The 26,887-nt window shown below is 42.9% G+C and overlaps 1 protein-coding gene and 1 long non-coding RNA gene across 3 annotated transcripts in view; one reads left to right on the forward strand and one right to left on the reverse strand.

The window, feature by feature from the left end:
* Window positions 1–3,033, reverse strand: part of LOC117734103 — a 34,149-nt gene extending 31,116 nt beyond the window's left edge. For both annotated transcript variants that reach the window (XR_004609782.1, XR_004609780.1), the window contains exon 1: window positions 2,865–3,033. This is a non-coding gene — a long non-coding RNA (uncharacterized LOC117734103). The remainder of the gene's footprint in view (window positions 1–2,864) is intronic.
* Window positions 3,034–10,642: 7,609 nt separating this feature from the next.
* On the forward strand, window positions 10,643–24,957 carry tmem178 (transmembrane protein 178). The gene is made up of 4 exons (XM_034529881.1): window positions 10,643–11,222; window positions 17,864–17,977; window positions 23,914–24,051; window positions 24,421–24,957. The coding sequence occupies exons 1-4, from the start codon at window positions 10,643–10,645 to the stop codon at window positions 24,660–24,662; spliced, it is 1,074 nt and encodes a 357-aa protein (XP_034385772.1). The 3' UTR covers window positions 24,663–24,957.
* The last annotated feature ends 1,930 nt before the right edge of the window (window positions 24,958–26,887 follow it).

A 26,887-nucleotide genomic window follows, 5' to 3' on the forward strand; every position in this document is an offset into this window, starting at 1 on the left:
AGGACAGCCATGTCTGTGCTGTCCTCAGAAGGACCGCCATGTCTGTGCTGTCCTCAAAAGGACCGCCATGTCTGTGCTGTCCTCAAAAGGACCGCCATGTCTGTGCTGTCCTCAGAAGGACCGGCATGTCTGTGCTGTCCTCAAAAGGGCCGCCATGTCTGTGCTGTCCTCAAAAGGACCGTCATGTCTGTGCTGTCCTCAAAAGGACAGCCATGTCTGCGCTGTTCTCAGAAGGACCGCCATGTCTGTGCTGTCCTCAAAAGGACCGCCATATCTGTGCTGTCCTCAAAAGGACAGCCATGTCTGTGCTGTCCTCAGAAGGACCGCCATGTCTGTGCTGTCCTCAGAAGGACCGCCATGTCTGTGCTGTCCTCAGAAGGACCGCCATGTCTGTGCTGTCCTCAGAAGGACAGCCATGTCTGTGCTGTCCTCAAAAGGACCGCCATGTCTGTGCTGTCCTCAAAAGGACCGCCATGTCTGTGCTGTCCTCAGAAGGACCGCCATGTCTGTGCTGTCCTCAAAAGGACAGCCATGTCTGTGCTGTCCTCAGAAGGACCGCCATGTCTGTGCTGTCCTCAGAAGGACCGCCATGTCTGTGCTGTCCTCAAAAGGACCGCCATGTCTGTGCTGTCCTCAGAAGGACCGCCATGTCTGTGCTGTCCTCAGAAGGACCGCCATGTCTGTGCTGTCCTCAAAAGGACCGCCATGTCTGTGCTGTCCTCAGAAGGACCGCCATGTCTGTGCTGTCCTCAGAAGGACCGCCATGTCTGTGCTGTCCTCAGAAGGACAGCCATGTCTGTGCTGTCCTCAGAAGGACCGCCATGTCTGTGCTGTCCTCAAAAGGACCGCCATGTCTGTGCTGTCCTCAAAAGGACCGTCATGTCTGTGCTGTCCTCAGAAGGACCGCCATGTCTGTGTTGTCCGCAGAAGGACAGCCATGTCTGTGCTGTCCTCAAAAGGACCGCCATGTCTGTGCTGTCCTCAGAAGGACCGCCATGTCTGTGCTGTCCTCAAAAGGACAGCCATGTCTGTGCTGTCCTCAGAAGGACCGCCATGTCTGTGCTGTCCTCAAAAGGACCGCCATGTCTGTGCTGTCCTCAGAAGGACCGCCATGTCTGTGCTGTCCTCAGAAGGACCGGCATGTCTGTGCTGTCCTCAAAAGGACCGCCATGTCTGTGCTGTCCTCAAAAGGACCGCCATGTCTGTGCTGTCCTCAAAAGGACCGTCATGTCTGTGCTGTCCTCAAAAGGACAGCCATGTCTGTGCTGTTCTCAGAAGGACCGCCATGTCTGTGCTGTCCTCAAAAGGACCGCCATGTCTGTGCTGTCCTCAAAAGGACAGCCATGTCTGTGCTGTCCTCAGAAGGACCGCCATGTCTGTGCTGTCCTCAAAAGGACCGCCATGTCTGTGCTGTCCTCAGAAGGACCGCCATGTCTGTGCTGTCCTCAGAAGGACAGCCATGTCTGTGCTGTCCTCAAAAGGACCGCCATGTCTGTGCTGTCCTCAAAAGGACCGCCATGTCTGTGCTGTCCTCAGAAGGACCGCCATGTCTGTGCTGTCCTCAAAAGGACAGCCATGTCTGTGCTGTCCTCAGAAGGACCGCCATGTCTGTGCTGTCCTCAGAAGGACCGCCATGTCTGTGCTGTCCTCAGAAGGACCGCCATGTCTGTGCTGTCCTCAAAAGGACCGCCATGTCTGTGCTGTCCTCAGAAGGACCGCCATGTCTGTGCTGTCCTCAGAAGGACCGCCATGTCTGTGCTGTCCTCAAAAGGACCGCCATGTCTGTGCTGTCCTCAGAAGGACCGCCATGTCTGTGTTGTCCGCAGAAGGACAGCCATGTCTGTGCTGTCCTCAGAAGGACCGCCATGTCTGTGCTGTCCTCAAAAGGACCGCCATGTCTGTGCTGTCCTCAAAAGGACAGCCATGTCTGTGCTGTCCTCAAAAGGACAGCCATGTCTGTGCTGTCCTCAGAAGGACCGCCATGTCTGTGCTGTCCTCAGAAGGACAGCCATGTCTGTGCTGTCCTCAGAAGGACCGCCATGTCTGTGCTGTCCTCAGAAGGACCGGCATGTCTGTGCTGTCCTCAAAAGGACAGCCATGTCTGTGCTGTCCTCAAAAGGACAGCCATGTCTGTGCTGTCCTCAGAAGGACCGCCATGTCTGTGCTGTCCTCAGAAGGACCGCCATGTCTGTGCTGTCCTCAGAAGGACAGCCATGTCTGTGCTGTCCTCAGAAGGACCGCCATGTCTGTGCTGTCCTCAGAAGGACCGGCATGTCTGTGCTGTCCTCAAAAGGACCGCCATGTCTGTGCTGTCCTCAGAAGGACCGCCATGTCTGTGCTGTCCTCAAAAGGACCGCCATGTCTGTGCTGTCCTCAGAAGGACCGCCATGTCTGTGCTGTCCTCCGCATCCCAATATATTTCAAAGTATTCCTGTGTTAATAAGCCGAATTACGTAATGAAAATAAATAAATGAAATCAATTCAGGTTGATAACATTTGATAAAAAACATTAGTTGAGTATCATAAAGATCCCCATGCCCTTGAAGGGGTTCACCATCCTGACGGAGGCTGCTGGCTACCTTTGTGTAACCAAATAAATGAAAACCCATTGATGGAGAGTTCGGATGTGGGATGTTTTTTACTTTAAGCATATTCAAACATATATGTATATATGAATAATTCATTTGGTCAACTTTAATAATATACCTCCCCTGTAGTGAGCAGCCCAGACGGTTGTATATTGTTCTGTATGTGGCCCTCAGTGAAAAAAGTTTGGACATCTCTGATCTATACCAATAACAACACCAGTCCGGATCGAACCGGGCTCGAACCCGAAGCCAGGAGCTGTGACGTCATGTCGGTACCTTGTACACGTCACCGCTGGATCAGCTGGAAGTCTTCCTGCGGGTTCCTGCGGGAGAAGTCCGGCCAGCAGCTCATGGTCCCGGCTGCTCAGACCGACTGGACCCGGAACCCAGAAGCTCAGCTGAGTTTGACCCGGACAGACACTTTAAAGTGTCTACACCACTGGAACATGGCTTCTTCCGCAACCACGACGCATGCGCAATGCCCACACAGGGACTTGCCGGGAGGAGGAAGACGCCTTCAGGAGCAGTGGGAATTGAAAATACATTAAAATAAAAGTGCGAAACAAACGACTAAAGGATTATAATGATGTCACGTTAAGATGTATTTGTTGGTATTGTAAATGTTGATAACAATGTTCATAAAGATATACAATTTATACCAGCAAAAGCACTGATTCAATTGAGACTCTACTGCAGAACATGGATGGTTCTATTAAGACTACTACAGAACATCTCTGATTCTACTGAGACTCTACTGCAGAACATTATTGATTCAATTGAGACTCTACTGCAGAACATGGATGGTTCTATTAAGACTACTACAGAACATTACTGATTCTACTGAGACTCTACTGCAGAACATCACTTATTCTACTGAGACTCTACTGTAGAACATTACTGATTATAGTCAGACTCTACTGTAGAACATCACTGATTATATTGAGACTCTACTGTAGAACATCACTGATTCAATTGAGACTCTACTGCAGAACATCACTGATTCAATTGAGACTCTACTGCAGAACATCACTGATTCTACTGAGACTCTACTGGAGAACATTACTGATTCTATTGATACTCTACTGTAGAACATCACAGATTCAATTGACTCTACTGCAGAACATCACTGATTCTACTGAGACTCTACTGGAGAATATTACTGATTCTATTGAGATTCTACTGTAGAACATCACTGATTCTACTGAGACTCTACTGGAGAACCTTACTGATTCTATTGAGACTACTGCAGAAAATCAATGATTCTACTGAGACTCTACTGCAGAACATTACTGATTATATTGAGACTCTACTGCAGAACATCACTGATTCTATTGAGACTACTGTAGAACATTACTGATTCTATTGAGACTACTGCAGAAAATCAATGATTCTACTGAGACTCTACTGCAGAACATTACTGATTCTACTGAAACTATACTGCAGAACATCACTGATTCTATTGAGACTACTGTAGAACATTACTGATTCTATTGAGACTACTGCAGAACATCACTGATTCTATTGAGACTCTACTGTAGAAATTCACAGATTTAATTGAGACTCTACTGCAGAACATCAATTATTCTACTGAGACTCTACTGGAGAATATTACTGATTCTATTGAGACTCTACTGCAGAACCTTACTGATTCAATTGAGACTCTACTGCAGAACATTACTGATTCTATTGAGACTCTACTGTAGACCATTACTGATTCTACTGAGACTCTACTGTAGAACATTACTGATTCTACTGAGACTCTACTGTAGAACATTACTGATTCTACTGAGACTCTACTGTAGGACATCACTGATTCTATTGAGACTCTATTGTAGAACATTACTGATTCTATTGAGACTCTACTGCAGAACATTACTGATTCTATTGAGACTATACTGCAGAACATTACTGATTATACTGAGACTCTACTGTAGAACATTACTGATTCTACTGAGACTCTACTGTAGGACATCACTGATTCTATTGAGACTCTACTGTAGAACATCACTGATTCAATTGAGACTACTGCAGAACATCACTCATTCTATTGAGACACTACTGCAGAACATCACTCATTCTATTGAGACTCTATTGTAGAACATCACAGATTCAATTGAGACTCTACTGCAGAACATTACAGATTCTACTGAGACTCTACTGGAGAACCTTACTGATTCTATTGAGACTCTACTGCAGAACATTACTGATTTTATTGAGACTCTACTGCAGAACATTACTGATTCTACTGAGACTCTACTGCAGAACATTACTGATTATATTGAGACTCTACTGCAGAACATCACTCATTCTATTGAGACTCTATTGTAGAACATCACAGATTCAATTGAGACTCTACTGCAGAACATTACTGATTCTACTGAGACTCTACTGGAGAACCTTACTGATTCTATTGAGACTCTACTGCAGAACATTACTGATTTTATTGAGACTCTACTGCAGAACATTACTGATTCTACTGAGACTCTACTGCAGAACATCACTGATTCTATTGAGACTACTGTAGAACATTACTGATTCTATTGAGACTCTACTGTAGAACATCACAGATTCTATTGAGACTCTACTGCAGAACATCAATTATTCTACTGAGACTCTACTGTAGAACATCACTGATTCAATTGAGACTACTGCAGAACATCACTCATTCTATTGAGACTCTACTGCAGAACATTACTGATTCTACTGAGACTCTACTGGAGAACCTTACTGATTCTATTGAGACTCTACTGCAGAACATTACTGATTTTATTGAGACTCTACTGCAGAACATCACTGATTCTATTGAGACTCTACTGCAGAACATGGATGGTTCTATTAAGACTACTACAGAACATTACTGATTATACTGATACTCTACTGCAGAACATCACTTATTCTACTGAGACTCTACTGTAGAACATTACTGATTCTATTGAGACTCTACTGTAGAACATCACTGATTATATTGAGACTCTACTGTAGAACATCACTGATTCTATTGAGACTCTACTGCAGAACATTACTGATTATATTGAGACTCTACTGCATATTATCACTGATTATATTGAGACTCTACTGCATAACCTTACTGATTCTATTGAGACTCTACTGCATAACCTTACTGATTCTATTGAGACTCTACTGCAGAACATCAATTATTCTATTGAGACTTTAATGCAGAACATTACTGATTATATTGAGACTCTACTACAGAACATCAATGATTCTATTGAGACTCTACTGCAGAACATCACTGATTCTATTGAGACTCTACTGCAGAACATTACTGATTCAATTGAGACTCTACTGCAGAACATTACTGATTCTATTGAGACTACTGCAGAACATCACAGATTAAATTGAGACTATACTGCAGAACATCAATTATTCTACTGGAGAATATTACTGATTCTATTGAGACTCTATTGTAGAACATCACTGATTCAATTGAGACTCTACTGCAGAACATTACTGATTCTATTGAGACTATACTGCAGAACATTACTGATTCTACTGAGACTATACTGCAGAACATTACTGATTCTACTGAGACTCTACTGCAGAACCTTACTGATTCAATTGAGACTCTACTGTAGAACATTACTGATTCTATTGAGACTATACTGCAGAACATTACTGATTCTACTGAGACTATACTGCAGAACATTACTGATTCTACTGAGACTCTACTGCAGAACCTTACTGATTCAATTGAGACTCTACTGCAGAACATTACTGATTCTATTGAGACTATACTGCAGAACATTACTGATTCTACTGAGACTATACTGCAGAACATTACTGATTCTACTGAGACTCTACTGCAGAACCTTACTGATTCAATTGAGACTCTACTGTAGAACATCAATGATTCTATTGAGACCGTACTGCAGATTATCACTGATTCTATTGAGACTCTACTGCAGAACATTACTGATTATATTGAGACTCTACTGCAGAACATTACTGATTCTATTGAGACTCTACTGCAGAACATTACTGATTATATTGAGACTCTACTGCAGAACATCAATGATTCTATTGAGACTCTACTGCAGAACATCAATGATTCTATTGAGACTCTACTGCAGAACAGTACTGATTCTATTGAGACTACTGCAGAACATTACTGATTCTATTAAGACTCTACTGCAGAACAGTACTGATTCTATTGAGACTATACTACAGAACGTCACTGATTCTATTGAGACTCTACTGTAGAACATTACTGATTCTATTGAGACTCTACTGTAGAACATTACTGATTCTATTGAGACTCTACTGTAGAACATTACTGATTCTATTGAGACATGACTGCAGAACATTACTGATTACATTGAGACTCTACTGCAGAACAGTACTGATTCTATTGAGACTATACTACAGAACGTCACTGATTCTATTGAGACTATACTACAGATTATCACTGATTCTATTGAGACTCTACTGCAGAACAGTACTGATTCTATTGAGACTCTACTGCAGAATATCACTGATTCTATTGAGACTCTACTGCAGATTATCACTGATTCTATTGAGACTCTACTGCAGAACAGTACTGATTCTATTGAGACTCTACTGCAGAATATCACTGATTCTATTGAGACTATACTACAGATTATCACTGATTCTATTGAGACTCTACTGCAGAACAGTACTGATTCTATTGAGACTCTACTGCAGAACAGTACTGATTATATTGAGACTCTACTGCAGAATATCACTGATTCTATTGAGACTCTACTGCAGATTATCACTGATTCTATTGAGACTCTACTGCAGAATATCACTGATTCTATTGAGACTCTACTGCAGATTATCACTGATTCTATTGAGACTCTACTGCAGAACATTACTGATTCTATTGAGACTCTACTGCAGAACAGTACTGATTCTATTGAGACTCTACTGCAGAATATCACTGATTCTATTGAGACTCTACTGCAGATTATCACTGATTCTATTGAGACTCTACTGCAGAATATCACTGATTCTATTGAGACTCTACTGCAGATTATCACTGATTCTATTGAGACTCTACTGCAGAACATTACTGATTCTATTGAGACTCTACTACAGAACGTCACTGATTCTATTGAGACTCTACTACAGAACATTACTGATTCTATTGAGACTCTACTGCAGAACGTCACTGATTCTATTGAGACTACTGCAGAACATTACTGATTCTATTGAGACTCTACTGCAGAATATCACTGATTCTATTGAGACTCTACTGCAGAATATCACTGATTCTATTGAGACATGACTGGTACAGAAAAGGACATACAGATTTACTCTGAGTTTTTGGAACATGTCACCATCATCTCTCTCTCTCTGTATTTGTGTGTAAATATATATAAATATAAATACGCGTTGGTGTGAGAGTGGAGAGAGAGACTCGGACAGAAGGAGAGAGAGAAAGTCCACACCCAGCTCAGAGGCACCATTAAGTTATATGACATAGTCACATCAGTACATCCGGTCTTTAATTTCAGAATAAGAGTAATTGATGAAACGTGCCAGAAATAAGGGCTTGGTGTTGATTCAAAGGGGATTTCACACTATCGCAATAAATTATATTTTCATCTCACCCATTGATCTTATTATTAAAGCAGGGATACTTGGTAGATCTATTGTTGTTTCCAACATAACTGACATAATGTATCAGGTCTTGCAAATAATAACATTTTACAGGATCTGCTTTGTGCAAACGGGATGCATTGTGGGTTGAATTTCAACAAGACGTGTAGAATAATGTGATCCTTTGATCATTTAATTTAAAGTTTTTACAATTTACACATTACCTCACATTAATAGAGAACATAAACAACAACAAATAAATAAAAATGACATAACAGCATAAAAACCAACTATACGAACAATCAGACAAGGACAGAAAATCATCATAAACCATCATAAACCATCATCCTCCATATTGAACCTACTATAACAATTGTATTTATATCATTCTTACCACCATTTTACTTTCAATTTATACAGGCCACTTGTCGAATGTCCCCCCTGGGAATATTATGTACAACATGCTCGCTACACAGGAAGCCAGGCACATCGACAACAGAACAGAATTGCAGAACAGGAAACCCCCTATTATGTCCATCAAAACCATTAAATCATAATAAATGTAAATATTGCTGACACATTCCTTCACAGAGTCACTTGAGTCCCTTTATTGAAGAAATTGTACTTTCTTGATTCTTGTTGTTCTGAGTTTGGACTCATGGTTTAATGCACTTATTGTAAGTCGCTTTGGATAAAAGCGTCAGCTAAATGAAATGTAAATGTAATGTAAATGTAATGTAAATGTAATGTAAATGTAATGTGATGTAATGTGATGTAAATGTAATGTAATATAAAGTAATGTCCCAAGGTTGCAAAGCCTCTTCATATGGTTTTGGCATAGTCCTCGCCAATAAAATTCAAAAAAGGGTTCCAGACGGAAAGAAACCTGTTTGTGTCTCCTTGGAGAACATGTGTGAGTCTTTCCATGGCAGTTGTAGGACATTGTGAAGCCAACTAGAGGCAGATGGTGTGGTGCTGTCTAGCCAATGCTAAGCTAATGCTGTAGGATGGATAATCCATAGAAGACTGAGGATTCTCCTATGTCTGCTTAATACAGATGAGGCAGTGTGTAGGCCTAGGATACATAAGAGAGGATTGAGTTCAATAGGACATTTTATTATGGACGATATTTGGTTCCCAATTTCAACCCAAAAGTTATTTATTTCCGGACAGAGCCAGATTAAGTGCACATAATTGCCAACATGCTGCTTACATCTTAAACATACACAAGAACAGTCATATTATGTCATATTTGCTCCTACTATATGGGGTAGTTTGTAATTTCTGTATACTTTTAAACTGAATTTCTTGGAATTTGTAACTACTACATATTCTTTTGTTATTTAACATGATTGTTTTCCATTGGTGGTCAGTAATTGTAGTTTTAAGATCCCGTTCCCATGATTGTCTGCTGCTGTGAGTGCTTAACTTACTTAAGAAGAGCAGTTTGTAATAAATATAGCTTGTTTTTTTCTCTTCAGCTGGCAGACTTGGTGAATCAATGATTCAATCAGCTCTGGTCCATGACCTTCTTGGTATTGGGTTACAGAGTTTAAGAAACTACAAATTTGTAAAAATCGGAAAAACTGTGTTTTGGGTTGCCCATACCCTTTATGTAACCACTTTCATAGAGGTTGTTTATCAGCTGGATTCCATATGTGTTCCATTCTTTAAAACCAGGGTCAGAGACAGGAAGGAATAAAATTGGGTTATTAACAATCTGTGCATAGGAAGAATATTTTCTATTGATAGAATACACCTTCTTTACCCTAATCTATGTGCTTAGAATGTTACTCACAATAAAGTTGTCACTGGCGCCTAGTGTTTGTTGATAATGTTGATAATGAGTTACATCCTGGCATTTCAAAGTCTAACCATATTGATTTGGGGTCTTGTGCCATCCATTCAGATACATTTTTGAGTTGTATTGACCAGAAATAATATTGAAGATTCGGTACTGCTAGACCCCCATTTACCACAGGCAGTTGGACTTTCTCTAATCTGATTTTAGGGAGTTTATTTTTCCAAATAAATTTAGATATGGTTTTATGCAAATCTATAAAAAAATAGTCGTAAATGTCGTTGTTGAATATGACTTTTTGAAGTGAGATTTGGTTGTTTGTGTTCGTCAAACTTGATTTTATTGACAGGAATAACAAATATCCCACAAAGTAAAATAAAATGGTCAACATCATTATTATTATTATTATTATTATTATTATTATTATTATTATCTGATTAAATAACCCACTACATAACGTAGTGAACACGTGATTCCTCTCTGTACTCTATGTAAATATTCTGACGGTAACGGAGCTTTATTTTGAAGGCCGTCTCAACCCGCTTCCGGTTTTGCTGCGTGTTACCTGACCGTACCTTGATCCATCTGTGACGGTCGGTCAGTCGGCATGACAACGCGCTCTCGAGGGCAAACCGAGAACGGGTGACGGTCGCGAGGATGGCAGCAGAAGATGCCCAGTAACGGAACCAGTAACGGAGCCAGCCCCGCGACCTGCACCGGGACCAGCCCCGGCACGTGCACCGGGACCTGCACCGGGACCTGTACTAGCCCCGGGACCTGCACCAGCCCCGGAACCGGCTCGGTCCATGCCCCGGCCATGGAGCGAGCGCGGCCGGAGACGGTGACGGTGTCCGCGGTGAGCCTAGCGCTCGGCGCGCTGTCGCTGCTGCTGCTGGTCTCCTCCATCTCCACCGACCACTGGTACGAGACCGACACGCGCCGGCACAAGAGCAACTGCGACCGCAACGGATCCGAGTCCAACGACCAGAAGAACCGGGAGATGCCCATCTACCACCTGCCGCTGGTGGACACCGGCAGTGGCGGGGCCCGGCAGCGGGACGTGGCGCGTATGAAGCCCGTGCATGTGGGCAGCAGAGAGGAGGAGCTGCTGGAGAACTGGAGGGCCATCCTGGGGATGGGCATCCTGGAGACTGAGTGCGGGAGGCCGCTGTTCTCCGCGCACTCCGGCCTCTGGAGGAAGTGCTACTTCAAGGGCCTGGACCCCGACATCGACAAGCTCATCGAGCGGGGTCAGACATGCATATATACACACATATATATACATATCTATATAGATATATGTATATCTATATATATACATATATATCTATATCTATATAGATATATATGTATATGTATATCTATATACATATATACATATATATGTATATATATACATATATATCTATCGATATATATATATAGATAGATATATATCTATATAGACATATATATAGATTGACAAGCTCATCGAGCGGGGTCAGACATGCATATATACACACATATATATACATATCTATATAGATATATGTATATCTCTATATATCTATATATATACATATATCTATATGTATATAGATATATGTAAATGTATATCTATCGATATATATATAGATATGTATATATCTATATAGACATATATATAGATCGACAAGCTCTTCGAGCGGGGTCAGACATGCATATGTACACACATACATATATAACTATATCTATATAGATATATATGTATATATACATATATATATATATATGTATATACATATATATAGATCGACAAGCTTATCGAGCAGAGTCAGACATGCGTATATACATATATATATATATATATATATATATACTGTATATACACACGCATACATATATATACACATATATATATACACACCGACATATACATATATATATATATATATATATATATAGACATATATAGACATATATACACACACACACGCACATATACATATATATATATATATATATATATATATATATATATATATAGACATATATAGACATATATACACACACACACGCACATATACATATATATATACTGGACCCGGACATCAACAAGCTCATCGAGCGGGGTCAGACTGCATGTATATACTGTATATACATGTACACACACACAGACAGACACACACATATACATATATATATATATATATATATATAAAGGGTTAGTAGATGTATGCGTAACATATACATATATATGTGTGTATATATATGCACATATATCTACATGTATATATACTTGTATATGTATACTACAGTTATAAACAGTGATTATACACAGTACACTCTGAAGTTATAGAATACATATGTACTCTATATTTGTATATATATATATATATTTGTGTATATATATATATACGTGCATATATACGTACATATATGTGTACGTATATGTTACGCATACAATTTTGATGACTAATAGATTAGCTGATTAAATGAACACAATCAGACAAAAGCAGCTCTTTAAATGTTGTTGTTGTTGTTGTTGTTACTGGAGATCTACTTGTTTAGCATGAGACACAAGCAGGAAATGAACTTCTGTATTCAATCCATACGACGGTAACTAAGTAGTTTCCTGTGAAGAAAGACTTTTATTTTCAAAAGAAACCTGACTAAGTTTCCTGTAAAGAATAACTTTTATTTTCAAAAGTGTCACTGACTAAGTAGGAAAATCGACATTTCATACAAACCGTTGTATGAGGATTACAGTATCCAGATACAAGTACAAATACATAAACTGCATATATATAGTTTACAAGGTATTCTATAACTTCACAGTGTACTGTGCATAATCACAGTGTATAACTACAGCATACAAAAGCAAGTACATATGTACCAGGTCCTTGTCTAGCTTTCAATTCCTGGAAATCTTTGAAAGTTAGTTAGTCCTGATGGGCAGGTGGCACCTTGCATGGAAGCTGCTCCCCTCATGTTAGCTCCTCTCATCATGTTAGCTCCTCTCGTCATGGTAGCTTTTCCCATCATGGTAGCTCTCCCGCCCCGTCTTGGTCGCTCCTCTCATCATGTTCGCTCCTTCCCTCATGTTAGCTCCTCTCGCCATGGTAGCTCCTCCCGTCATGTTAGCTCCTCTCGTCATGGTAGCTCCTCCCCTCATGTTAGCTCCTCTCGTCATGGTAGCTCCTCTCGTCATGGTAGCTTTTCCCATCATGGTAGCTCTCCCGCCCCGTCTTGGTCGCTCCTCTCATCATGTTCGCTCCTTCCCTCATGTTAGCTCCTCTCGTCATGGTAGCTCCTCTCGTCATGGTAGCTCCTCTCATCATGGTAGCTCCTCTCACCATGGTAGCTCATCCCATCATGGTAGCTCCTCTCATCAAGGTAGCTCCTCTCAGGTTCTCAGGGTTATTAAGCGTCAGCTTCACCGTCAGTGAAAACTCGTTGTGTGAAGACTCAAAGGATAAAGACATAGGAGTCATTTATTGGAGTCCAGACTCGGAGCATAAAGACATAGGAGTCTTTTATTGGAGTCAAGACTCGGAGGATAAAGACGTAGGAGTCTTTTGTTGGAGTCAAGGCTCGGAGGATAAAGACGTAGGAGTCTTTTGTTGGATTCAAGACTCGGAGCATACAGACATAGGAGTCTTTGTTTGGAGTCAAGACTCAGAGGATAAAGACATAGGAGTCTTTTATTGGAGTCAAGACTCGGAGGATAAAGACATAAGAGTCTTTGGTTGGAATCAAGACTGGGAGCATATAGACATAGGAGTCTTTGGTTGGAGTCAAGACTGGGAGCATAAAGACATAGGAGTCTTTTGTTGGAGTCTTTGGGGGTGGCTGAGTATTAAACTGCTCTGTCTGTATGTGTTTTACTTCCATACCTGTGCGCATATCTACTATAGGCCTCAGACTATAGTAATCCCTCCTCTGTTATCTTTCCCACCCGTTCCATACATACCCAACGCTTCGTCACAGGGGGCCTCTGGATCTGCCCTTCAGCTAAAGCAGACTTCATTTCAGGCTCTGCAATCAAGCAGTGGCTTGACTTCCTGGCTCTCACTGAGACTTGGATCACACCAGACAACACATCTACCTCTGCTGCTCTCTCCTCGGCCTTCTCCTTCAGCCACACATCCAGACCCTCTAGTCGGGGTGGTGGTACAGGTTTACTCATCTCAACCAAATGGAGTTTTTCTCTCTACCAGCTTCCACTTTTTACCCGACTGACTTTTGAGTTTCATGCTGTGACAGTTACTCATCCGGTTCAACTAAACATTGTCGTTCTCTGCCGTCGTCCTGGTTCTTTGGGAGACTTCTTGGAAGAATTATACGTCCTCCTGTCGAACTTCTCAGAAAACGCCCCGTCCTCATTCTTCTGGGTGACTTTAACATCCAGACAGAGAAGTCATGTGACCTGCTACTCGTACTGTCTTCCTTTGCTCTCTCGCTCAGTCCTTCCCCTCCTACTCACAAAGCTGGTAACCTTGACTATATTTTCACCAGAAATTTCTCTACATCTAACCTCACTGTAACTCCACTTCATGTCTCTGACCACTTCTTTATCTCATACTCTCTCTCACTATTTGGAAATGACAACCCGCCCACATCAACAGACTTTGCACCTGTCCGTCGCAACATTCGCACCCTCTCACCCTCCTCTCTGGCCTCCTCTGTTCTATCTGCCCTCCCTTCAATTGACTCCTTCTCACTCATGCATCCTAAATCTGCCACAGACACTCTCCGCTCTACTCTGTCTTTATCTCTTGATTCTCTCTGTCCTCTTAAGACATGACCGGTTTGCAAGTCCTCTCCAGCTCCATGGTTGTCTGACTCGGTGCTCGCCGACAGAGCCACTATGCGAGCATCGGAAAGGAAATGGCAAAAATCCAAACACGCTGACGACCTGCTCACCTATGAATCTCTTCTCTCCTCTTTCTCTGCCTCTATCTCTGCAGCCAAAAGATTTCTACCAAACCAAAAGTCAACCCTTTTTTTCTAACCCCAAAAAACTCTTTTCCAACCTCCTTGACCCCACTTATCCCCCCCACCCTTCTACCAAGCCACTTTATTGATTACTTTACAAAAAAGATAGATGACATATGCTCCTCCGTTACTAATCCATCTTCTATCACTACACTTCCATCAACTTCTTCTTCATCCCCTTCGCTTTCCTCTTTCACCCCTCTGTCTCCTAATCAAGTTCTTACCTTGGTAACCTCCGCCCGCCCCACCACCTGCCCCCTTGACCCCATCCCATCTCACATTCTCCAGTCTGTTGCTCCTGACCTTCTTCCCTTTCTCAGCCATCTTATTAGACTTAAGACTTTCCTCTTTAATAGTGCTTATAGTTAGGGCTGAATCAGGTTTGCCCTGGTCCAGCCCCTTGATATGCTGCTATAGGCTTATAGGCTGCTGGGGGATGTTTTAGGATACACTGAGCACCTATCCCCTCTTCTCTCTCTACTTATAGATGAATTTACATCTCTCCATTGCACCTTATTAACTCTGCTTCCTCCCCGGAGTCGTTGTGACTTCACGTCTCATAGGGTCCATTGGACCTGGAGGTGTCTGATGCTGGTGAGCCGGCCTCCCGCGGTGGCCCTGCTGATGCCCCGCCCCCCCTCCTCTCTACCTCCTTCTGTTTCATGGATTGGAGTTCCATTCATACATTGTCATATTCATGTAATGTGTTTATGTAACTCTGTAACTCTGTTCATCTGGTCACATGACATCTATTCATCTGTCCATCCGGGGAGAGGGATCCTCCTCTGTTGCTCTCCTGAAGGTTTCTTCCCTTTTTTCCCTGTCAAAGGTTATTTTTGGGGAGTTTTTCCTGATCCGATGTGAGGTCAAAGGTCAGGGATGTCGTATGTGTACAGATTGTAAAGCCCTCTGAGGCAAATTTGTAATTTGTGATATTGGGCTATACAAAATAAACTGAATTGAATTGAATTGAATTAACACCTCCCTCTCAACTGGCAGTTTCCCTAACTCTCTGAAGTCAACAACTACAGACCTGTCTCTCTCCTTCCTTTTCTTTCCAAAACTCTCGAGCGAGCTATCTTTAACCAGGTGTCATCCTATCTCCACAGTAACAACGTTCTTGACCCTCACCAGTCTGGATTCAAGGCCGGCCACTCAACAAAGACTGCAATCCTTGCTGTCTCTGAACAACTTCACATTGCTAAAGAAGCCTCGCTCTCATCAGTCCTTATCCTTCACACTGCTAGAGCAGCCTCTCTCTCTGTCCTTATCCTTCTAGACATTTCTGCGGCATTTGACACAGTGAACCACCAGATCCTTATTTCCTCCCTCCAGGACCTGGTATCTCAGGCTCTGTGCTCTCCCTCTTCTCATCCTACCTCAACGACCGCACTTGCCGGGTAACTTGGAGAGGATCTGTGTCTGAACCTTGCCCTCTCACTACGGGGTCCCTCAAGGCTCAGTCCTGGGTCCCCTCCTCTTCTCTCTGTACACCAACTCTCTCGGCTCTGTCATTCGCTTATATGGCTTTTCCTACCATAGCTATGTTGATGACACCCAATTGATCCTCTCGTTTCCCCAATCTGAAACACAGGTAGCAGCACGAATCTCTGCCTGTCTGACTGACATTTCTTAGTTGATGTCAACCCTGAGAAGACTGAACTACTTTTCCTCCCACCCACAACCTGACTCTTCAACAACTCTGTGTTAGCCCCGACCTCGACTGCCAGGAACCTTGGTGTGACACTCGATAATCAACTCTTTCTAACTGCCAACATTACTGCAACAACACGCTCCTGTAGGTAAATGCTTCACAACATCAGGAGAATACGTCCTCTTCTCCCTCTGGTCCAGGCTCTGGTCATCTCACGCCTAGACTACTGTAACTCCTTCCTGGCAGGTCTACCTGCTAATGCCATCCAACCTCTACAGCTCATCCAGAATGCTGCAGCAGCTCGACTCGTCTTTAACCTAAATTCACTAATACTATTCCGCTCCTCCGTGACCTTTACTGGTTACCGGTGGCCACCCGCATCCGCTTCAAAATATTGATACTTGCGTACTATGCTGCGAACAGTTCGGGTCCAGTCTACATCCAAGACATGGTCTAACCTCACACCCCAGCCTGTTCACTTCACTCTGCATCTACCAATCGGCTTGTGACTCCGTCACAGCGAGTTAATCACTCGACAAAATCAAGACTGTTTGCTATCTTGGCTCCTCAGTGATGGAATGAGCTCCCCATTGACATCAGGACAGCAGAAAGTCTCTACATCTTCCGCTGGAAACTAAAAACACATATTTCTTTACGACTATACCTTGAATAAAAACAGATTGGCACTTACTTATAGCACTTTGTAGTATTTTCTTACTTTATTAATCCCACAGTGGGGAAAGTCTTCTCTGCATTTGACCCGTCCTTAGTTATTAAGGAGCAGTGGGCTGCAGTGAAGCGCCCGGGGAGCAACTGGGGGTTCAGTGTCTTGCTCAAGGACACTTCAACATGCAACTATGGGGAGAGCAGGGATTGAACCGGGTACCTTGTGGTTGCGGTATGACCACTCTCTCCATGAGCTACAGCCGACCCTAAATGTAGTATGGCTTTATTGAGGAAAAATTGTACTTTCTTGATTATTGTTGTTCTGAGTTTGTACTCATGGTTGAATTCACTTATTGTAAGTCGCTTTGGATACAAACGTCAGCTAATGATATGTAATGTAATGTGAATGATGACATGTAGTGTTAAAGTACTTTGAGTGGTTGGAAGACTAGAAAAGATCTATAAAGTACAGTCCATTTACCATTTATACATGACTGGCGTTACTCAGGTTCGGTTGTAGGTTGTTGCTCCATCATAGGTGCAGTTATGGGGGTCAGGTGGTCTTCTGCAGCTCAATGACTTAGCTATCAGGTAATCCCTTGTCTTTTATTGCAGGAATTGCAGATCGCTGCACAGCTGTGAAGTATCACTTCTCTCAGCCAATTAGACTGAGAAACATCCCTCTGAACCTAACTAGGACCATCCAACAGGACGAGTGGCACCTGCTGCGTGAGTACACTGTCTATATGTATATGTATATATTTATATATAAATGACAAATAAATATATATATATATATAATATATATATATATATATATATATATATATATATATATTATATATATTGTCTGTAAAACCCTGACTGTTACTAGACTGGGAACACCTAGACCTGCTCACTAAAGTTAATGTGGCATCTGTGTGTACTTATGGCAAGATAATGTCGGACTCCGTAGTTTTCTCTGGCCCTCTCCCCAATTTGATCAATGATGACATGTATAGCTGCATGTCGTCATTCAACCGCTGGTTGTCCAGGTGGTGCCCAGCAAACAATGTGGGCTACATAGATAACTGGCAGACTTTCTGGGGAAAGCCTGATCTGATGAGTCGAGACGGCATTCATCCCACTTGGGATGGAGCGCGTCTCATTTCTGCAAACATGGCCAAGTTGATTAGCGGACTTAATCCATGACCCAGAGTTCAGATCGGGAAGCAGAAGCAGAGTTGTACTCTTACACCCTTCTGCGCGCTTCCATTGGAGCAGTTACCCACCAATAACTCTATAGAGACTGTGTGTGTCCAACAGACACTTTAATTAATTAAATCAAATGTAATGCAGCAACGCGCTGCCTTGGCGCATGCCCCCATACATGACCTGACCTGAAAAGTAACCAGGGTCATACAAAATAACCTCATCAAGGTTAACACCACTATTTCAGCAGTGCAACAAAACAGGATAATTAAATGTGGACTCCTAAATATTAGAACTCTGATTTGTTATAGTGTACCGGCCACAAGGTCCATATTCAGAATTCCTATCTGGATTTTCAGACATTCTATCAACTTTAGTCCTTAAAACTGATAAGGTTATAATTGTAGGAGATTTTAATATTCATTTTAAACGGGCGACATTGAATCTTGTTTAAAACTGCTGGCTAAAGATGAGCGTAGTTACAGTAAGATTATAATACACGCCGGCGGTAATGACTCCCGACTGCGGCGGTCCGAGGTCACTAAAATTAATGTGGAATCGGTGTGTGCTTATGCCAAGACAATGTCGGACACCGTAGTTTTCTCTGGCCCTCTCCCCAATCTGATCAATGATGACATGTATAGCCGCATGTCGTCATTCAACCGCTGGTTGTCCAGGTGGTGCCCAGCAAACAATGTGGGCTACATAGATAACTGGCAGACTTTCTGGGGAAAGCCTGATCTGATGAGTCGAGACGGCATTCATCCCACTTGGGATGGAGCGCGTCTCATTTCTGCGAACATGGCCAAGTTGATTAGCGGACTTAATCCATGACCCAGAGTTCAGATCGGGAAGCAGAAGCAGAGTTGTAGTCTTCCACCCTTCTCTGCACTTCCATTCGAGCAGTTACCCACCCTTAACCTTAACTCTATAGAGACTGTGTCTGTCCCACGGCCACTTAAATTAATTAAATCAAAAGTAACCAGAAGAGGAGTCATACAAAATAACCTCATAAAGGTTAACATCACTACTGCAACAGCGCAACAAAACAGGATCATTAAATGTGGACTCCTAAATATTAGATCTCTGTCATCTAAAGCTGTATTAGTAAATGATTTAATATCAGACAATCACATTGATTTATTGTGTCTTACTGAAACCTGGCTGAGTCATGAAGAATATGTCAGCCTAAATGAATCAACTCCTCCAAGTCATATTAATACTCACATTCCTCGAGGCACCGGCCGAGGAGGTGGAGTAGCAGCCATCTTTGACTCAAGCCTATTAATGAATCCTAAACCTAAACTAAACTACAACTCATTTGAAAGCCTTGTTCTTAGTCTTTCACATCCAACCTGGAAAACATTACAGCCAATTCTATTTGTTATGCTGTACCGGCCACCAGGTCCATATTCAGAATTTATATCTGAATTTTCAGAGTGTTTATCAAGTTTAGTCCTTAAAACTGATAAGGTTATTATTGTAGGAGATTTTAATATTCATGTGGATATTGATAATGATTGCCTTAGTACTGCATTTATCTCATTGTTGGACTCGATTGTCTTCTGTCAGAGAGTACAGAAACCCACTCACTGCTTTGGCCACACCCTCCACCTTGTTCTTACATATGGCATTGACATTGAGCATTTGGAGGTCTTCCACAAAACCCTCTTCTGTCAGACCATTACCTCATAACTTTTGAGTTTATACTCCCGGAGTGTACACCGTTAGTCAAAAGTTTTTACACCAGATGTCTAACTGACAGTGCTGTAGCTACATTTAAAGAAGCGATTCCTTCTGCATTTGATTCAATACCACGTCTCAATGTGACGGAGGACTCCTGTGCTAACTTTAGTCCGTCCCAGATTGATCATCTTGTCGATAGTGCTACAGGCTCACTGAGAATGACACTAGACTCGATAGCCCCACTGAAGAAAAAGACAGTGAGGCAAAGGAGGTGTGCTCCCTGGCAATGCCAGAGCAGCCTATTACTCATCAGTAATAGAGAACAATAAGAACAACCCCAGGGTTCTCTTTAGCACTGTAGCCAGGCTGACAGAGAGTCACAGCTCTGTGGAGCCGTGTATTCCTATAGACCTCAGTAGTAATGACTTCATGAACTTCTTCAATGAAAAGATTCTAACTATTAGAGTCAATATTGATGATCTCTTGCCCTCAACTACTGCTGATCTGTCATCAAGAGGAGTGGCCTTGGAAACGGCTGTATGCCCTGATGTATATTTGGATGGCTTTTCTCCCATCAACCTTGACCAATTGTCTTCAAGGGTTTCTACTTCTAAACCGTCTACCTGTCTCTTGGACCCCATCCCAACGAGGCTGCTTAAAGACGTGTTGCCTTTAATTGGCACCTCTCTGTTGGATATTTTTAATGTGTCTTTGCTAACAGGCCATGTACATTACATTACATGTCATTTAGCTGACGCTTTTATCCAAAGCGACTTACAATAAGTGCATTAAACCATGAGTACAAACTCAGAACAAGAATCAAGCAGGTACAATTTCTTCATTGAAGTTAAACTACAAAGTGCCGTCAGTAAGAGACATTTAAGTGCTACTAAAGTGCTACTACGGCGCTACCTTCCCTATTCAAGGTATAGTTGAAAAAAGATGTGTTTTTAGTTTGCGACGGAAGATGTAGAGACTTTCTGCTGTCCTGATGTCAATGGGGAGCTTGTTCCACCAATGAGGAGCCAGCACAGCAAACAGTCGTGACTTTGTTGAGTGTTTAGCTCGTAGTGACGGAGCTACAAGCCGATTGGCAGAAGCCGAGCAAATTGAACAAGCTGGGGTGTACGGTTTTACCATGTCCTGAAGCGGATGTGGGCGGCCACCGGTAACCAGTGAAGGTCGCGGAGTAGTGTGGGTACATTTCGGGAGGTTGAAGACCAGCCGAGCAGCTGCATTCTGGATGAGCTGTAGCGGTCGAATGGCATTAGCAGGTAGACCTGCCAGGAGGGAGTTACAGTAGTCTAGCCGTGAGATGACCAGAGCCTGGACCAGAACCTGTGCCGCCTTCTGAGTGAGAAGAGGTCAGGAGCGTGTTGTTCCAGTAATGTTGAAAGTCAGGCAGAGTTGACTGTCGAGTGTCACACCGAGGTTCCTGGCAGTCGGAGTCGGAGCCATCACTGAGTTGTTGAAGGTAATAGTACCACCATGCACCACATTCCTTCAAAGTAGCTGTAATTAAACCTCTCCTGAAGAAGACCACTCTTAATCCAGAGGTGTTGGCTAACTACAGATCGATCTCTAACCTTCTCTTCCTCTCTAAGATCCTTGAGAAAGTAGTCGCAAATCAGTTGTGTGACTTTCTACATCAGAATAGTTTATATGAGGAGTTTCAGTCAGGATTTAGAAAACACCACAGAGACAGCACTGGTGAAAATTACAAATGACCTCCTAATTGCATCAGATAAAGGACTCATCTCTGGACTTGTTTTGTTAGACCTTAGTGCTGATAAAGGACTCATCTCTGTACTGGTCTTGTTAGACCTTAGTGCTGATAAAGGACTCATCTCTGTACTTCGTTAGACCTTAGTGCTGATAAAGGACTCATCTCTGTACTTCGTTAGACCTTAGTGCTGATAAAAGATTCATCTCTGTACTTGTTTTGTTAGACCTTAGTGCTGCGTTCGACACCATTGATCATGACATCCTATTACAGAGACTGGATCAGTCGATTGGCATTTCAGGTACTAAGTTGGCTTAAATCCTATTTATCAGATCAATCTCAATTTTGTATTTGTAAACAATGAAACCTCGATGACCACCAACGTTAATCACGGAATTCCACAAGGTTCTGAGCTTGGACCAATATATTATATATGCTTACTTTGGGCAACATTATCAGGAAACACTCCATAAACTTTCATTGTTATGCAGATGATACTCAATTATATCTATCGATCAAACCAGAGGAGACCAACCAGCTCGCTAAACTTCAAGCATGTCTTAAAGACATAAAAACATGGATGAGCTGCAACTTCCTGATGTTAAACTCAGACTTGTCCTTTAACTCCCACATTAAGCAAATCTCAAGGACTGTATTTTTTCATCTACGTGACATTTAAAAAATCAGGCACATCTTGTCTCAGAAAGATGCAGAAATCTGGTTCACGTGTTTGTTACTTCCAGACTAGATTACTGCAACTCCTTATCATCAGGCTGCTCTAATAAGTCTCTTAAGTCCCTCCAGTTGATCCAGAATGCTGCAGCTCGTGTACTCACAAAAACTAAGAAAAGAGATCACATGACTCCTGTATTAGCTGCTCTGCACTGGCTCCCTGTAAAATCAAGAATCACATTTAAAATTCTTCTCCTCACCTACAAAGCCTTGATTGGTGATGCACCATCATATCTTAAGGAGCTTGTAGTACCATATTGCCCCACTAGAGAGCTGCGCTCACTAAATGCGGGGCTACTCGTGGTTCCTAGAGTCTTAAAAAGTAGGATGGGAGCCAGAGCCTTCAGTTATCAAGCTCCTCTTTTATGGAACTAGCTTCCACTTTCAGTCCTGGAGGCAGACACAGTCACCTCATTTAAGAATAGACTTAAGACTTTCCTCTTTAATAGTGCTTATAGTTAGGGCTGAATCAGGTTTGCCCTGGTCCAGCCCCTTGATATGCTGCTATAGGCTTATAGGCTGCTGGGGGATGTTTTAGGATACACTGAGCACCTATCTCCTCTTCTCTCTCTCCTTATGGATGAATTTACATCTCTCCATTGCACCTTACTAACTCTACTTCTTTCCCAGTGTCTTTGTGACTCCACATTTCATAGGGTTCATTGAATCTGGCTGTGTCTGAAGCTGGTTCTGGGTCCTTGCCCCTGCTTTCTGCATCCAGCCTCTGGTCTAGACTTGGCCTCCTTCCCTGCCTCTTTCTTTGTGCCTCCTGCCTCAAAGAACGACCTCATTGATCTGGCCTTTTCGCGATGCCTCCTGCCTCTGTGGCCCTGCCCCCTGCCATGGCCCTGCTGATAACCCCCCCCCCCACACACACACACTCCTCTCTTTCCACTTCTGTTTCATAGATTTTGGAAATCTGGATCGTGGTCCATGCATACTAATAATTATTCATACATTTCTGTCATATTCATGTAATGTGTTTATGTAACTCTGTAACACTGTTCATTCTGTACACATGACATCTATTGCTTCTGTCCATCCGGGCAGAGGGATCCTCCTCTGTTGCTCTCCTGAAGGTTTCTTTCCTTTTTCCACCGTGAAAGGATTTTCTCTATTATTTGGGAGTTTTTCCTGATCCGATGTGAGGTCAAAGGTCAGGGATGTCCTATGTGTACAGATTGTAAAGCCCTCTGAGGGGAGTTTGTGATTTGTGATTTTGAGCTGTACAAAATAAACTGAATTGATTAGACTGGAAACACTTGGACCTGATGTTTATAAAACCCTGACTGTAGACGTGTGAATAATCTATTTCTTGCCTTCCGTCCTGTAGACCTGCGCCGCATCACAGCGGGTTTTCTTGGCATGGCGGCGGCAGTCCTGCTGTGTGGGACCATCGTGGTGTCGGTCGGGTTCTTTTGGGAGGAGAGTCTGACGCAGCACGTCTCCGGATTACTATTCCTCATGGCAGGTAACACACCTGAGAGAGAGAGGTGGTGACAGTTGATGTAAACATTATACTGATGAATAATATAGTGAACTATTAATGACCAGAAAACACTACAAACACTTTCAGTAGCCGGTGCCTAATATCCTGTTTCTAAACACCCTCTGAACATAAACCAGTCTGGACCGGGGCAGGTCAGCAGCATCAGTTACCATCGTGATCGAGCCTTTGTGCCATTCTGATTTCAGGCTCAACATACCTGACTAAGAGACTACTCTCACCTGGTGGTTCCCTCTCTGACTTGGCTAACAAACTACTCTCACCTTGTTCCCCCTCTGGTCTGTGAAGCAGAATCTGAATGTTTGAAGAGTTTAATCTTCCCGTTTCCTTTAGGGATCTTTTGCACCATCTCTCTGTGTACGTATGCAGCCAGTGTGACCTATGACCTCTCCAGAAACCCCCCCTTCATCTACGGTCTGCCAGCTGACGTGGATCACGGCTACGGCTGGTCTCTCTGCTGTGCCTGGGCCAGTCTGGGTCTCACGGTGGCCGCCGGCTGCCTCGGTACCACCTTCCCCTTCCTGAGCCGGTCTGGAGCTCTGCGCTCCAAAACTGCCCGCGAGTCCTCCGTTTGAGCCGTCGGCTGTCAATCAAACAGAGGAGGAGAAGCCGGAGGGCTTAATGACAGAAACCTTGGTTTGTTGAACTGGGCTGCACCTGGTTTATGTGACCTGGGTTGTGCACAGACTGGTGGCAAAGAGTCAGCATCCAGATGGAGCTGCAGGAGGTCAACACCTGTTTCTAAAATGTCTTCAATGAATTGCACTTCTGTCATTTAGTCACTCAACTTCGTCTGAAAATCTTGTCTTTGCTGACCTCCAGTGGTTTAGCTCCTCAACTGGCTGCATTGATAAACAGGTGTACTCCAGTACACTGTGACATCACCGTTGGGTGTGTGTGGTGTGACCAGAAGCTATAGGAGCTAGCATGCTAACAGGCTAACAGAGTCACTGTTCATCAGTAACTGCAGCCAATCAGCATACTTCTCCTCTGCCTGTTGATCTCACCTGCAGCTGTAAAACGAGAACATAAACAAACACATAAACCTGAACATATTTCCAGAACTAGCTCCGTGTGCACTTTATAAACCATATCACAGGTTTGTGAAGATCCCCCTTCAGTCTGCTCTACTTCCTGAACTCCTCTACCAAAACCAGACCATGCAATGTAGAATGAGCATTGACCACTGTAGTGAATTAGAGCAGTGATGTTCAGACTACACTAGAAGATCCAGACCTCCACTGAGAGATTATTATTATTCACTGTCCCACAAAGCATAGCGCTTCATTGTGTTCTGTCTGTGGCTTATTTCTTTTCTAGCTTTCGCTTATTAACATAAAAAAATAGTTTCACAAATTTGTGAAAAAGTCCCGTCTTTTAGGAATCATCGTCACATAAATCAGATTTAGTCTATCACTGCATCTTCAGGCTGTGAGGAATCCTGAGAGTGGATCTTTTTTAAGTCAGATTCCTGACAGCAAACTGTAAATACTAAATGAAAACAAAACAAATCATTCAAATCTAACTGTCCTCAAAAGGATCCTAAGGAAGTATCGAGTATCGCGATATTATGTTTTGTGGAACTTTATCGCTTCTCTCTGAACTTTTTAAATCAGATTTTATGCATATGGTGGTGTGTTCTTTATATTATGACAGTTTTCCTAAAGTATTGGAACATATGGCATTATGTTGAATCATAAGTATCGTGATATGTATCGTAGAGCCGGTTCCTGAAGCTCCTAACAAGCCAAGCTTCACAGTGCGGTATCTGACCTTTAATCATTGTGCTTTAGCTCCATGACAAACTTTCTACGATGATCTACCTTGAGAAGGATTCACTTTTTTATTGAACAGAAGAAGTCAAAATGCTGAGTCTAGTCTGATCGTGATGATGTCATGTTTGGACTCCATGACGGTGAGAGCAGACATGTTAGAGAGCCCTCAGATGATTTCAGGTTTGATCCACACTCAGCTCTCTCACATATGTATATACAAGTATAGTGTTTTTTACCTGATAAGAGAATATATGAAGTGATTGAAGCAGGATTCTGAGCCGCAGACTTTGAGCTGAACTAGGAACATGGTGTTTCATCGTATCTGGAGAACATCTGAAACATCTACAAGAGAACGTTTCAGAGTCCCTTTACTCGTCAAACACTGGACCTGGTTCTGAGATCAGAGCCGGCCGGTGAATTTTATCTTCTCCTCACACACAGGAAGTCCAGGTGTGAACAGGTGACCCAGGTGTATAAACTGAATGCTGCTGCTTGGTGCTTTAGTATTTATTCAATTTAGGATTTAACGTTCAGTCATCTTCAGCTCAGTCTCAGATCCTGCAGGCTGAATGCCACGTCTGTACCCTCTTATATCCTCTGGCTGATGGAGGAGTGAACGTCTCCTCATCAGGTAATTCTGATACCCCTGAGACCTGTTATTGCCTCTGAAACACTCATCGTACCCCTCTAAAATTCTCAGATCTCCAGATAATCTTTTTAACCCGTGCAAATCCTCAGATGCCTTCTAGAATTTCTTTCTGATGCCCCTCCTGTACCCTCTGATGTCCCTCCTGTACCCTCTCATGTTCCTCCTGTTCCATCTGAAACACATCCTGTACCCTCTGATGTCCCTCCTGTACCCTCTGATACCCCTCCTGTAATCTCTGATGCCCCTCCTGTACCCCTCTTGTACCCTCTGATGCCCCTCCTTTACCCTCTGATGTCCCTCCTGTACCCGCTCATGTCCCTCCTGTACCCTCTGATACCCCTCCTGTATCCTCTGATGTCCCTCCTGTATCCTCTGA

Source organism: Cyclopterus lumpus, chromosome 1 (assembly GCF_009769545.1).
Source record: "Cyclopterus lumpus isolate fCycLum1 chromosome 1, fCycLum1.pri, whole genome shotgun sequence".
NCBI lineage: Eukaryota > Metazoa > Chordata > Actinopteri > Perciformes > Cyclopteridae > Cyclopterus > Cyclopterus lumpus.